Consider the following 13,513-nt stretch of genomic DNA (forward strand, 5'->3'; position numbering starts at 1 on the left):
TGAGAAGGCTGCGACCCCAAGGGTTACGGGTGCAGCCAGGGCTGCAGGCCCACTGATGAGGGGTCAGTCACTGGCAAGAGGGCAATGATTTAGGAAGACGTGGGGCACGTCGCCGACTGCACCCTCTTTCCAGCCACCAGCATCCACCCACCCCTATGGCCACCACCCTCCTCACAGCGGGTTTACAGCTCTGGGGACCGGCACATGGCCTGACCCCAGCACGATTTCAGCACTGTCTTTTCTACACAACCTGCACGAGTTCCCGTAACAGAGTGCAGCACAGCGGGACAGGGGTTGGAGTGACCGCAGCCTTTGAGCGGAGCGCTTTAGACCAGAAAGAAGGGGGCATCTGGTAAAATGCCAAGCAAAGATCAATATTGGTTGCAGGTTGAAAACTAGTAACAATGCAGGCTTGATTCAAGCTCTAGCAGCAGCCAGTGCTTGCAGGTATTTGCAGCATGAGTTGAGAGATGGTGGGATCGTTCTCCAGGAGCCCACGCTAATGCAAACTGAAAATAATCCCACTCGTCAAAGCTTATGCTGCTGCCTTCTCACAGCCCTATCAACACAGCTTGCAGGAGCCACGCAGAGGGAGGAGGTTGCTGGAGGTGCACAACACAGCCTGCTGGACAAAGCCTGCCCTTCACTGGCAGCGTCATGGAAGAAGGGAACAGTGTACAGCAGATCTTTGCTTAGAGAGTAAAATGCTGGTGCCCTTAGGTTGGTATTTCCTGGTTTAACAGTTGAGCCTTCACAGGCTGTGCAGGGTAGTGCCACGTCATTCTCCATTGAATCTGGGGTTCATGACAGTGGTGGTAGCACTCTGGAAAAGGGGATTATCACCCTGGGAAGAAATACCAGACAGGTACGTTGTTAGTGCTGCCTGGACTTTCCAGAAACAGAGCCTCAGTTCACCCAGCTGGCTAAGGATCGGCTCGAGCGAACATTACAAACCGATGGAGAGACGGGCTGCTCACGTGTGCTCCTCCCCCAGTCACGGGGAGCTTCCCCCCCCCCACTTTGGTGACAGGTGAGCCATCACTCCTGTGCTATGATGTGGACACACTGCTCCAACCCTCCAGTACTCATCTTGGGAAGCATTTGCCCAGGTGAATGCTTCTGGACTGTAAAGAACCTGGTCCGTCCAGGCGGCTGTCCCTCTCAGAGGGAGTGGGCAGCCAGTGGAGAGGCTATACAATTCAGTTCTGTAACTTTGAACTTTTCAGGTCCCCAAACCAGCCATGTGCTGATGATTTCTGGTTAGGGCTGCATGGGCATTTCCTCCTTCCTGCCATGAGACCAACCCTGGGCATGAGTGGCAGCAGCGATGTGCAATGGGAGACATCTCAGCTAGCCAGGTTCTCCAGATAAACCTGCTTTGGGTAAGTCTCTGGGCCCCCTGTGTCTCCCACACTGGAGAAGGGAAAGTCCACCCCATCTTGCACCCAAACCATGAGTGGCCCTCAGCATCTGTATCTGTTCTCTCAACACCTCCAGCCTGTGGCCATAAAGGAGCCACTGGCCCTGGTGCTGGATTTGGGGAGGGTATAGGACATGTGAGGCCCATCAGGAATTAAAGCCTAGGAGTGGCTTGTGCCCAGTTATTTCCCACACCTGCACAATTGCAAGAGGGCCTGAGGCCTCCTCCCCAGAGCCCACCCGCCCCACAACTAAGAACAGACACCCATCAGGCTGGCAGGGCTCCAACCAGCTCTAGGGAAAAGGCAGGACAGGTGGAGCAGGGCGGCTGTCTGTGGGGTACTATGGGAAAGGTAGCACCAGCTCACCTCATTCCACTTGGCCTTCAACTTCTCCTTCTCGAACCTGCTGTACTCCCTGCGGTCGAACACCTCCATCACCAGCCGCCACATCACCAGGAGCAGCAGCCCAATCAGGGCCACACCCGCAATGGTGCCGCCCACGATTGCAGCAATGTTCGGGGGCTGCGGACAATCTGGGGATCAGAGAGCACACAGGACAGTCAGTGTTCAGCCCTGCCGCCAGCAGCCAGGCTGGTGACATTGAACGGCATGTGCCACATCCAGCAGGGTGTGATGAGAGCTGGCCACACACCGAGCCTGATGGGGCCTGTTCTATTGCAGCTAGCACAGGCTGTACGCTACCAAAACATGGCAGCAGCCAGTAGCTGCTAGATCTGCAGGCTGATTGCTGTTACCCCTCTGGCACTCTGGGGACCTGTCTGCCACATCCAGCCAGCAGCGCCTGACCAGCTTTCTGGGGGTTTAGGGGGAGGGCACTGCGGCTTGAATCCAGTGAGGAGCAGGACTCGGCCAGAAAGACAGAACAAGGAGGAAGGGAGGAGGTTTCAGAACCTGGCAGGAGGGAAGGGAAGGGGCCATAAAGGCCTGTGCACGCTCACCAAGGGACTCAGCGCTGGCTGTGACTGACTAGCCATGCTCGTCTCCAGAACGTTGTCTCAGGGTGACAGCATTCTTCCCCTCCCCCATGGGGGGCGCTGCTCTGGGGCAGGGGACTCCCCACTGGCAAGGGCGGGGCCTGTTTCTCGTGGCGTCTGTACTTATTTTGAATGAAGCAAAATCCTCAACACTTTCTTTCTGTTTGAAAATTCCCATCCTGCTGCGCCGTAGGGGGTGCTGTATCCTTTTCTGGGTTTGGCAGGCTGGCTCTGGTGCAAAACCCTCCCTGCCTTACGGAGTACAGAAAGGGGTGTGGGACGAGACTCCAGTACCTTTCTTGTCAATGACTTGAAAGGAGTACTTGTCCTCCCCATCCTCCTGTTTCATGAGGTAGGAAATCCAGCAATTCTCTGAGTCCTTCTCCCGGCACTGCCGGCCGCTTGCCAACGAATCGAGTTTGAGGATGTTCAAACACGCATCTGTGCAGTTCTTCTGAAACGGGCCGCTCTTAAATGCCTGGCACTCCACACAGGAGCTAGAAGACAGACACAGGAGGCGCATGGCTCGGACAATAGGCTGGCTGGCAGCTCAGGGATAGGGGGACCCATGTGTGGGGTGGGAAGGAATATTCCCCAGCTCTGACTGGCAGTGGCCTTGGGGGCTTTGCCTTCCTCTGCAGCATGGCGTGTGCGTCACTTGCCAGGATTATCCGGGTGTAACGCAGTTATCCAGCAGCTGCTTTGCTAACCAGCACAGCCTAAGAGAGCAGTGTGAACCTGGTGCGCCTTGCCCCCCATTCTCTGCCTGGGGCATGTTAGAGACAAGTCTCCTGTGGGCTGTCACACTGGGGTCTTCTGTGAGCTGCTGGGTGCAGTGTGTGGGCAGCCGGTGATGCTGCGGGCCCGTGACATGCGGGAGGTCAGACTGGACAACCTGCTGCTCCCTTCTGGCCTTAGGCTTGGGGCTGGTTAGCTAGTGAATCAGGCACACGGGGGCAGGAGGAGGCAGACTGATGGCTGGGAAGAGGAGGGGGCTGTCTGTGACTGGGGTTCCATGGACCTCAGAAGCCTCATGGTAGGCAGAGTTGCTGGGGACACTCGTAGGCCAAGGGCAGCTGTAGAACCAGGTTCTTTTGCCTCCACTCCACAACTGTGGGGCCGAAGCAGCCATTAGCAGGAGCTTTCCAGGTTAGCACAGAACCAGCCACCTTTGACGAGCGAGGGAACCGCACCCGCACTATGCCCCTGAGCTCCCAGCACCTGCTCCGGCCAGGGGAGACGAAAGCATGGGGAGCAGCCAGGCTTGGGCACTTCTGCAGGTCACTTACATGTATCGGGCGCAGGGTGAAGGACAGCCAGGGCATTCCTCACAGAATGGGGGTTGGTAGCCTGCCTTACACTGGCATGTATTGCACCGGCAGTGCCCACGGTCGCTGCACACCTTTCCCCGCGGGTTCACACAGCCGTCTGTAGACTTCTTGCACTGGCAAGCGCTGCCTTCGAATTTATCAGAGCATTTGCACTCCCCACAGTCACAACGCCCTCTCTCTGGGGGGCAAACAGAGATTTTAGAGCCAAAACAGCTCCTCTGGGACAAATCCTGTAGGCAGGTACCTGGGCGGGGCCACCGGGACCTATGAACCTCTACACTAAGAGAAGAATCTAAGGGCTAATCATGTGAGAGTTATGGATTCCTTCACCAGCCTGGCCTTTGCCTGCCTGGATTTTCATCCTCACCTGACAGGCTCAGAACACGTCCCTTCTTCCAGGTGGGCAGGGCTTACATTTTCAGAGTATTTCCTGGAGTCCCAGAGCTTGGGGTTTCAGCCCCGCAGGAGGTGCCAGGGACTGGGGCTTCTTCCCTGTGGGAGGCACCAGGGCTTGGGACTTCACCTTGGAGGGGTGCACCGGCACCTGAAGCTTTAGCTCTGTGGGTGCACTGCGGCTTGGGGCTTCTGGCCTGTGGCAGGCACCAGTGCTTGGGGCTTTAGCTCTGGGAGTATGCCAGGGCTCAGAGCTTCTGCTCTGTGGGGGCGTTGCGGAGCTTGGGGCTTCAGCCCTGTGGGCTTGAAAATATTTATTGGAGCTCTGCTCCGGGAAGCTCAGGCTGAATTTAAGTCCTGCACAAGTGGCCTTTCTACTGCATCTCACTTAGTGAACTGGGTAGCTTGGGTTGTATCGGCATAGCTACTGGACACATTGAAAGCGTGCGGCTTCCTTCTCCAGTGGAGCACTCTGATACAGCTAGTCCCCGCAGGGCCACAAGGGAGGGTGGGAAGTCAGAGGGAGGAGAAAGAGACCAGACATTAAGGCTCTCTTGCTAGCTTCTCACAGCACATCCCTTGTTCGAGCACATCAAGTTCTGGGTGTTTAAGGAAGGGCCTAGTGGGGAACTTGTGTGTCCCGCGAGGACAGTGAGGGAACAGTGGAAAAAAGCGTTTGGATGATGTTCCCGTTGCAAATATTAGCCTGCCCCAGGGCCCAGAGCGTGCCGCCCGCACAGCTATTGCTGCACTCCCATCCAGCTATTGTGTTTGCAAAGCACTGAGAAATGGGCTTTCTCACCTATACAGCTCCACTGGATGGCAATCTAGGGCACGTGGCAGGCTAGTGCGGAGACTCTGACTGAGACTAACCTGGCTGTTTCTCTGAGATAAGGCCCGGGTCTAACTCAGGAGTTTGTCTGCTAAGAATAATGCACTGACGCATGAGGACACAGCGGGGGCCTGCAGCCAGTGCCCCAGAGCAGATAGCCGCTGGAACAATGGCCATAGGACAGGAAGGGAAGGGGCCAAGTCAGACCACGGAGCTGTCACTCACCTTCACCGCCACACAACTGTCCGTTATGGACCTCACAATTCATGTTGTCACATTCGCAGAAGGTCCCGTAGATCTCCTTGTTGGGCACGTCGCTGGTGTGGCAGGTGCACTGCCCACACACGCAGTCCCCCAGACCCGAGCAGATGACCGAGGCATTGTCCTTCCGACAGCTCCCTTCCAGCTCCTTGCTGGTTTTGCCTTTTGTTTCGCACTCGCAGTTCTTCCCCGTGTGGCCTGGATTGCAGCTGGTGTGAGAGCAGAGGAACCCAGAGATCAGGGTCAGTGGCAGGCAGTATGGGGTGGAAACCATTACATTGGTCAGATCATCCTCAGACCTGCCACAGCACCACAAAGAGCTTGTGCCTAGGAGCTGGGATGCTGAGCACCTGAAACCCCCTTGGTTTTCCATTGTCCATCCCTGTAACCACGGCACCCCATATCCTTCACAGTGATATAATTATGATATGATTATTGCGTAATTATGATACAGTTTGTGCAAGATGGGTCATGTGAGGTGTCATTGGAAAAGTTACGATGTGCTAAATATGATTATCCTGTTTCTGTGCATGTATCATGTTTGTATCTAAAGTTAGGAATATTGACTATGGATCTATATTTCAAGCATACTTACTCTGGGTGACACCCACAACTAGCCTTTCTGGTACAAAAATGAAGAAGCCAGACAGTGCTGACGGCCTATCAGCAAAGACAATGGACCCTGGAAGAACTTAACCTTCCTGTTTGAACATTCCAGACAGCCTGTAAGTAATGGCTGTTATGACTCAGCAAGGTATGCAAGGGCCTGTAACTAGGCCACATGACTCTGAACTCCATCTTGGAATGTCAGTGTTTTTCCACAAACTGAATTTAGGACAAAGGGTTCCAGCCATAGGCTAAAGCTCTATAAGGCAGGGAGTGACATCCTCGGTTGTTCTTCACTCCTCACACAAGAAGACTCCTGGAAACATCTGAGGAACAAAGACTGAACTGGGGGAAGTGCTGGACTCAGGCTAAAGGGACTTCTAGCCTGTGTATGAAATACCTGGGGATTCCAAGCTGCAAAGCAAACGCAGCTTGTGCCTTAAGAGTCTGGCAACCTGCTTGTATCATGAGTCAGTGTGAGAATTTGCTAATTCATATCCAGTCTCTCTAATAGTTTAGGCTTAGTTTGCGTTTTTGTTTATTTGCTAGGTAATCGGCTTTGATCTGTTTGCTATCCCTTGTCCACTGCAGGACATCCTGACAGGCAGAACTTGGCCCATTAACTGTGCCCTGTCACTGTGACATTCACCAGTCATTGAAAATAAAACTAACCTGCTGAAAGTTCTCCTGGGAAGAAAAGAAATGGGCACATTAGGCTGACAGAAGTAAGTGTCTGTGCCTCACATTTTGTGGATTTCATGGTCCCTGTGCACAAAGACTTATCCCAGCATCACCACGAATGCCAGTACAGCCATCCGCTGGCCTGGTTCTTGGAAAGCCGCCCATTCCCAATGATTCCCAAGCTCCTGATGAGGCCTCAGACCCCCGGTTCTGTGGCATGGTGTTACTGGGATCATTTACCTGCACGTGCCACACACGATTTTGCCGTTCCCGTTGCAGGCAGTGGGGCTCTGTCGTTCATCACAGTCACAGTCGCACCGGCTGACCAGTTCCACAGTGAGCGTGTCTGTGAAGCCCAGGGGCCGGATGGTGAAGGACTGGTTTGGGATGCACTCCTTCGCTGTAACTTTCACCTGGAAAGTAATCTGGAAGGAGGTGAAGGAGCCAGGTTATGGGACTGTTTGCTACGAAAGCATCATGGTCAAGGTGCTCAGGCTATCAGCCCTAGCCTAAATTTGCCTCTGTCCTGAAATGTCCCCTCCAGGAGACAGGTAATTTCTGGAATTGGGTCTGCGGGGTCCCTTCTCAAATCTCTCACTAGGGCACAGCAGAGATGGTCAAACATTGGAATGTCCGTCCTACGAGAAATGCTTCTATTTCAACATTTGTTTTTGTCCCAAATCAGGAAAAAAGTCAAAATATCATCCCCCCACTCTACACACACACACACGCACACACAAAAATTGGAAGTTCAAAGAAAAATTTGTTAGGTCCAGAAGGGTTGAAACACTTTGTGTCAGATCAGTTTGACATTAAATTGTGTCTACTAAGCTGCCATGTTGTATTGCAGGTGTCTCATGCCCCCTTTCTCCTCTAGGGGCCAGGCTCCTGGTTTGGACTACATTTCCCATGATACACTGCTGTCATGGGATTCCCATGATGCACAATATTAAGTGGCAAGGCAAAGGTACATGGCAGGAGATAAAGTCTAGCCAGAGAATCCTGTTCATAGTGGACAATAGAGGCATGAGGCACCCAAAGTACAACTCCATGATGCACTCCATGAAACAGCTCATGCAGACACAGATTAGTGTCTAACTGACCCGAAATGAAACATTTTGGTTTGATTCAACAAATTGAAATTTTTGGTTCAGGTCAATCCAACCCAAAACAAAGTATTTAGTTTCAGTTTTTCCCAGCTGGAAATAAACAAACAAACAAATCTGTAAAAATCAATGTTTTCTAATGGAAACATGTTGATTTTGCAGAAATGACATTTTCCATCAAATGAACATTTGGCTGGAGAACTCCCAGCCAGCTCTGACAGATCGCACTGTGAAGACAGTCCTTCCTCAACTGCCATTCAGTGCCCAAGCCTGGGAGGGGTTCAGGATTTGCAGGAGATGTTTCTGTTTTGCCCAAAAAAATTGCAGAAAAGAAAAGAAATCCCCATTTTCTGATTCTCCCTCCTGCTGTGACAGGTAACCTCAACCTTAACTTCACCTGAACATGGAGATGGGGACAGCAAATTGGGTTCTGCTATGAAAAGAACATACAGGACCTCAGCACACAGGATCCTGTGTTCACTTTGAGCTCTAGAACGTTAGTACTGCTCCTGATCTTTCTGCGAGAAACTAAGGTTACAGAGAGGATTGAGCCAGTGCTCTCCTACCTTGTCATGGATCTTGACATCACCACATTCCCCTCTCACGCCATCTATGGTGGCTTTTTTGCCATGGCAGAAAGAATCGTATGTGATTTTCAATGAGTCCAGCATGGTACCATGGTCCAGGATGACTCTGGAGGATAAGTTCTGTGAGAAAAATAAGAAAGAAAATGACACAGAAATATGTCAGCATCACAAAGAGGGGATCAAATCTGAGAACTGCCTCAGAATAAAGATTCCTTGAGGATGGCTTGCCTGTGACACAGTGTATTACACCTCCTGTCGGGTGCTATTGCTTTTCCTTTGGGTGTAATTATAATCAGTTCAGTACAAGGTATGATTGAGAGGGAGGACTAGGAAGTGAGATCTTAGCTCTGATAAATGTGGTGGAAATGGGATTGCTAGGGTATAAATCAGGATTTGGGATGTGCAATCTAAGCTTTGTTTTGGAGAAGAGTGGATCAGTCTTTCCCACTGCAGATCCATCACCCCTGCTCTGTGATAATGAGGCAACATAACTGGGAGCGTCAGCTTGGACTCTGCACTGCTCCAAGTCTTTCCAGACAGGAAAAATATGTCCATTATTCAATATGAAAGCACACAGTGGAAGGACAAGAAGGAACATTTTGGTTCATGCTCTGGCAATGACTCATATGTAGTGTAATGTTTGTGCACAGCACCTGCATGTATAATATAAGTCAGATACTTGGCATGTTAGAATTCTCATATACAAAATTAACAATCTGTGAGTAATTAATTGTTTGCTGCAAAAACAAAGACTGCACTAAAAAATTTGCAGGTGAAACCCATGTTAATTTCCATTGTCCCTTCCAACTTCTCAGTACTCTTTTTGAAATGTTGTATTTTGCTTCTTATTTATCCTGAGCCAGTATTGATTTTATTTTATACTACTGTATAAGAGCTAGGTATTAGTATTATTACTGGTGCTCAGTAATGGGGTTTACAATCCCCCTACTGGACATGGGGCGGTGGGAAGGAAAGTCTCTCCTGTTTACAAGCAAGCAGCTTGATCACACTGTCAAGCAGCTCCCAGAACAGCCAGTCGTGGAGGCAGGCACCCACAGCTGCAATCAGTAGAGAAAACAAGACCTGCTATAACGAGCACAGCACAGAGGAGGAAAGGGAAGTGGAAAGGCCTGCGGTAGCAAAGGGGTGACAATCCCACACCAGGTTGCCTTCAAGAAGAAAGCCAGGAGACTGAAAGACTGCAAGCCCTAAAACTGATAAAACTCAGTTGGATGTGATGGTCCCGGAAGTGATTTGATTAAGAAGGTGAAACCCCTAGGAAGACCGTACTTAGTAGTGGTTGTGACACACGGTACCCTATGTTCACCACTTTTATATGGTTATGATATATTTTGTACAAAACATGCCTTGTGCAGTATCATTTGAAAACTCATAATCTTCTGGACATTATTAGCCTGTAAAATATGTGTGGCAACTTTGTTTGTAAAGTGATGAGACTCTAATCGATAACAGTGATTTTACTTTAACGCGTTACAAAGTTAGAAAAGCTGGCGCAAACTAGTTTTTCAGAGACTTCACACCAGCAGGGTGCTAAAGAGTTAATTGGAAATTCACCAGCTGTAAACAAGAAATTTACAATTCACCTGAAGGACACCTGGAAGCTCAAGTATGCCATGGAACTGCCTGACCCCGAGACCCAGCAAAGACTTTTCCAGTACAAAGGGTTAGATTATAAGAAGGGGCAGGGAATGCCTCAGGCCACCTCACCTCTCCACCATATGTTGCTCTGCTCATAACATCAAGCAATACCTGAAGAGCACTGAACTAAGGGGAGTGGTCCCAGGCTGAAAGGAAATCCAGCCTGTGAACTAAGAACTGGCTGCAGTATCTGGTGTGGTGAGAATGATGTTTGCTTCAAATCTCATTTAGCTTGGTAAAGTTTAGGAATTAGACTGCAGTGTTATCTTTTGATTTCAAATATAACCAGTTCTGACTTTTATGCCCTAACACTTATAATCACTTACAGTCTAGTTCCCTGTAAGCTATGTGGCTGCGTAGCAGCCTTCTTATCTCCATGCAGGCACTTGGGGAACTCACCCGGGGGCCAGGGGAGGATTGATCCTCTCCCGCCCCCAACCTAGCCCAGTCCCCAACCTGCTGCGGCCAGGGCAGCCCGGACTTGCAGTGTCCGGCACACTCCTTCCCCGGCCCCAACTCTGCTGCGGCTGGGGTGCTTGGACCGAGCAGGTTACCCCTACCCCGGCCTGAATCCAGCTGGGGCGGCCTGGCCTGGCTCAAACCCAGCTGCAGCTGATGTGGCCCAGCCTGGACCCAGCCCTGGCCTGGACGTGCCATGGCACCCCTCCTCCGGCCTGAATCCAGCCTATCCTGTGGCCCCAGCCCTGGAGCTGCCCCAGCAGGAAGATGTGCCTCTCTCCCCCAGTCCACGTGTTGCTGTGGGGAGAGAGAACTGATGAGAGTTCTCTCTCCCTGCCGGAGCCCCCTCCTGTACCCCAAACCCCCCCTAGAATCATAGAATATCAGGGTTGGAAGGGACCTCAGGAGGTCATCTAGTCCAACCCCCTGCTCAGAGCAGGGCCAACCCCAACTAAATCATCCCAGCCAGGGCTTTGTCAAGCTGGGCCTTAAAAACCTCTAAGGAAGGAGATTCCACCATCTCCGTAGGTAACCCGTTCCAGTGCTTCACCACTCTCTGAGTGAAAAAGTTTTTCCTAATATCCAACCTAGACCTCCCCCACTGCAACTTGAGACCATTACTCCTTGTTCTGTCATCTGTCACCACTGAGAACAGTCTAGATCCATCCTCTTTGGAACTGCCTTTCAGGTAGTTGAAGGCTGCTATCAAATCCCCCCTCATTCTTCTCTTCTGCAGAGTAAACAATCCCAGTTCCCTCAGCCTCTCCTCATAAGTCATGTGCTCCAGCCCCCTAATCATTTTTGTTGCCCTCTGCTGGACTCTTTCCAATTTTTCCACATCCTTCTTGTAGTGTTGGGCCCAAAACTGGACACAGTACTCCAGATGAGGCCTGCAGCGAGGTGGTGTGGTTCCCTGCCGCCCCGGAGAGAGACGAGCCCCCCGGACACCAAAGTGGGCGGAGCCAGTGGAGCCTGTGCCCACCCCCCAGAGGTCAAAGTTCAGGACAGGAAGTAGAAAAGCCCAACCCCAGAGCTCACTAGAGCCCTGGCCACCGGAGAAGCCAGACGCCTGTGGCCTAGCTCCCGGTGGGGAGACTCCTGCAGTCTGCGATCGACCCGAGGACTGGCCAGATCAGCCGAGGCCAGATGCCAACCAGCCCCCGGAGGAGCTGCCAAGCCTGCCGCTCACCGGGTACCCTGAGGAGCCCAGGGTGCTAGATCCCTGTGGAGGACACTGTCCAGACACAGGTACCCTACAAGGGGGAGGTCGGAAGTTGCCCGGGGGCAGCCGACCCCAGTCTGGCAGCAGCACACCCAGAGCCCATGTCAGTGTGTTGCGGCCTGGATCCCCACTGACGCAGCAGCAGATCGTCTACCGCTGCTACCGGGCTGGGACGCAGTGGAGTGAGTGGACCTGTGTCCCCACTGCCACCCAACATGTGGGTGGCAGCCTCCCCCTCTCCCCGGCCCTTCGGAGCCAGGGCCTGGCCTCCTGAACTTATTTGTTTGCTCATCCCCTGCCTGAGGGCCTGAGCTCCTGACTGTTTGCTGCCTGCCCTAACCCAGAGCCTGGGCTTATTGCTTAACGGTTTGCTCTGTCCCTGTCCAAGGATCAGAGCGTAGGACTTGCTACTGCCCCCCAACCGGCCCTGATTAACCGTTGTTTTGCCTCTGCCGCGGCGGGAGACCCCACGGCCAGACCAGTTCCCCGACGTAACCAGACAGATGTAGCGAGGTGATGTGGTTCCCCGCTGCCCCGGAGAGGGACAAATTCCAGCAGAACGCTTCTGCAAGGCCTCACCAATGCCGAATAGAGGGGAACAATCATGTCCCTTGATCTGCTGGCAATGCCCCTACTTATACAGCCCAAAATGCCATTAGCCTTCTTGGCAACAAGGGCACACTGTTGACTCATATCCAGCTTCTTGTCCTTTTCTGCAGAAATGCCACTTAGCCACTCTGTGCCTAGTCTGTAGCAGTGCATGGGATTCTTCTGTCCTAAGTGCAGGACTCTGCACTTGTCTTTGTTGAACCTCATCAGGTTTCTTTTGGCCCAATCCTCTAATTTGTCTAGGTCCCTCTGTATCCTATCCCTACCCTCCAGTGTGTCTACCACTCCTCCCAGTTTGGTGTCATCTGCAAACTTGCTGAGAGGCAATTAGGTTAGTCAGGCATGACTTGCCCTTGGTAAATCCATGCTGACTGTTCCTGATCACTTTCCTCTCCTCTAAGTGCTTCAGAATTGATTCCTTGAGGACCTGCTCCATGATTTTTCCAGGGACTGAGGTGAGGCTGACCGGCCTGTAGTTCCCCGTATCCTCCTTTTTCCTTTTTTTAAAGATGGGCACTACAAACTGACAAACTTTCCCCGCAACAGACACTCAGATACTCACTCCCCTCCCAGCTCCCAACACAGCCCCCCTAATGCAGCACTTAGCGTAGCTTCTTTCGGACAGATCCCAGGCAAACTCCCTCCATTAGCCACTCCACTGTTCGCCGACTGGACTTACCCTGGACATCCCTAGCCACACCCCATACCCACAACCCCAACCTGAGCCCTCACCCCTCTGTACCCCATCCCTCTGCCCCAGCCCTGAGCCCCTTTCCACACTGCGAACCCCTTGGCCCCACCCTCGCCACATGAATTTAGTTATGTGCACCAATATGGAGGTGATGTGTCACACAGGGTCGGGTTACAAATCACCTCCATATTGGTGCCCATAACAAAATTCATTCTGCATATAGGTGGTAAAAATTGGACTGTAAGCAATGTTCCCTCTATCTTTTTCTAGTTAATAAACTTGTTTCATTGTTTTATCTAAACCAGTGTGTTTGACCAAAGTGTTTGGGAAAATCTCTACTCAGGTCAACAGGGCTGGTGCATATTCATTACGCTTTTTGTTGGATTGATAAACTAATTTATGAGCTTTTAAGTCCAGTGGGCTACTGAATGGTACAAGAGGCACATTTCTTGGGGGCAATGCTGGGACTGTGGGTTATGAGGGTGTCATCTATTCCTGGATGGCTGGGTTAGCATTCACATACTCAGCTGATGGCTGTAAGCGAGCAGAGCCTGGAGAGGTCTGCTAGTCACTTGCAAGGCACTCTGGGCTGGAGCGCTCCGGGGACACTGCTGCTCAGGTTGCAGCCTGGGGCATGTCCCAGTGCTGCCATGCTCTCAG

The 13,513-nt window shown here is 52.0% G+C and overlaps 1 protein-coding gene across 4 annotated transcripts in view; it reads right to left on the reverse strand.

The window, feature by feature from the left end:
- Positions 1-353: 353 nt before the first annotated feature.
- The window catches only part of ITGB2 (integrin subunit beta 2), a 51,591-nt gene continuing 38,431 nt past the window's right edge, over positions 354-13,513 (reverse strand). For all 4 annotated transcript variants that reach the window (XM_050916499.1, XM_050916500.1, XM_050916498.1 and 1 more), the window contains 7 exons: positions 8,193-8,333; positions 6,761-6,945; positions 5,198-5,442; positions 3,706-3,925; positions 2,711-2,913; positions 1,788-1,954; positions 354-844 (listed from right to left, as the gene is read on the reverse strand). In XM_050916499.1, the coding sequence (XP_050772456.1) occupies positions 779-844; positions 1,788-1,954; positions 2,711-2,913; positions 3,706-3,925; positions 5,198-5,442; positions 6,761-6,945; positions 8,193-8,333 (1,227 nt within the window). In that variant the 3' untranslated portion in view covers positions 354-778. The remainder of the gene's footprint in view (positions 845-1,787; positions 1,955-2,710; positions 2,914-3,705; positions 3,926-5,197; positions 5,443-6,760; positions 6,946-8,192; positions 8,334-13,513) is intronic.

Source organism: Gopherus flavomarginatus, chromosome 10 (genome assembly GCF_025201925.1).
Source record: "Gopherus flavomarginatus isolate rGopFla2 chromosome 10, rGopFla2.mat.asm, whole genome shotgun sequence".
NCBI lineage: Eukaryota > Metazoa > Chordata > Testudines > Testudinidae > Gopherus > Gopherus flavomarginatus.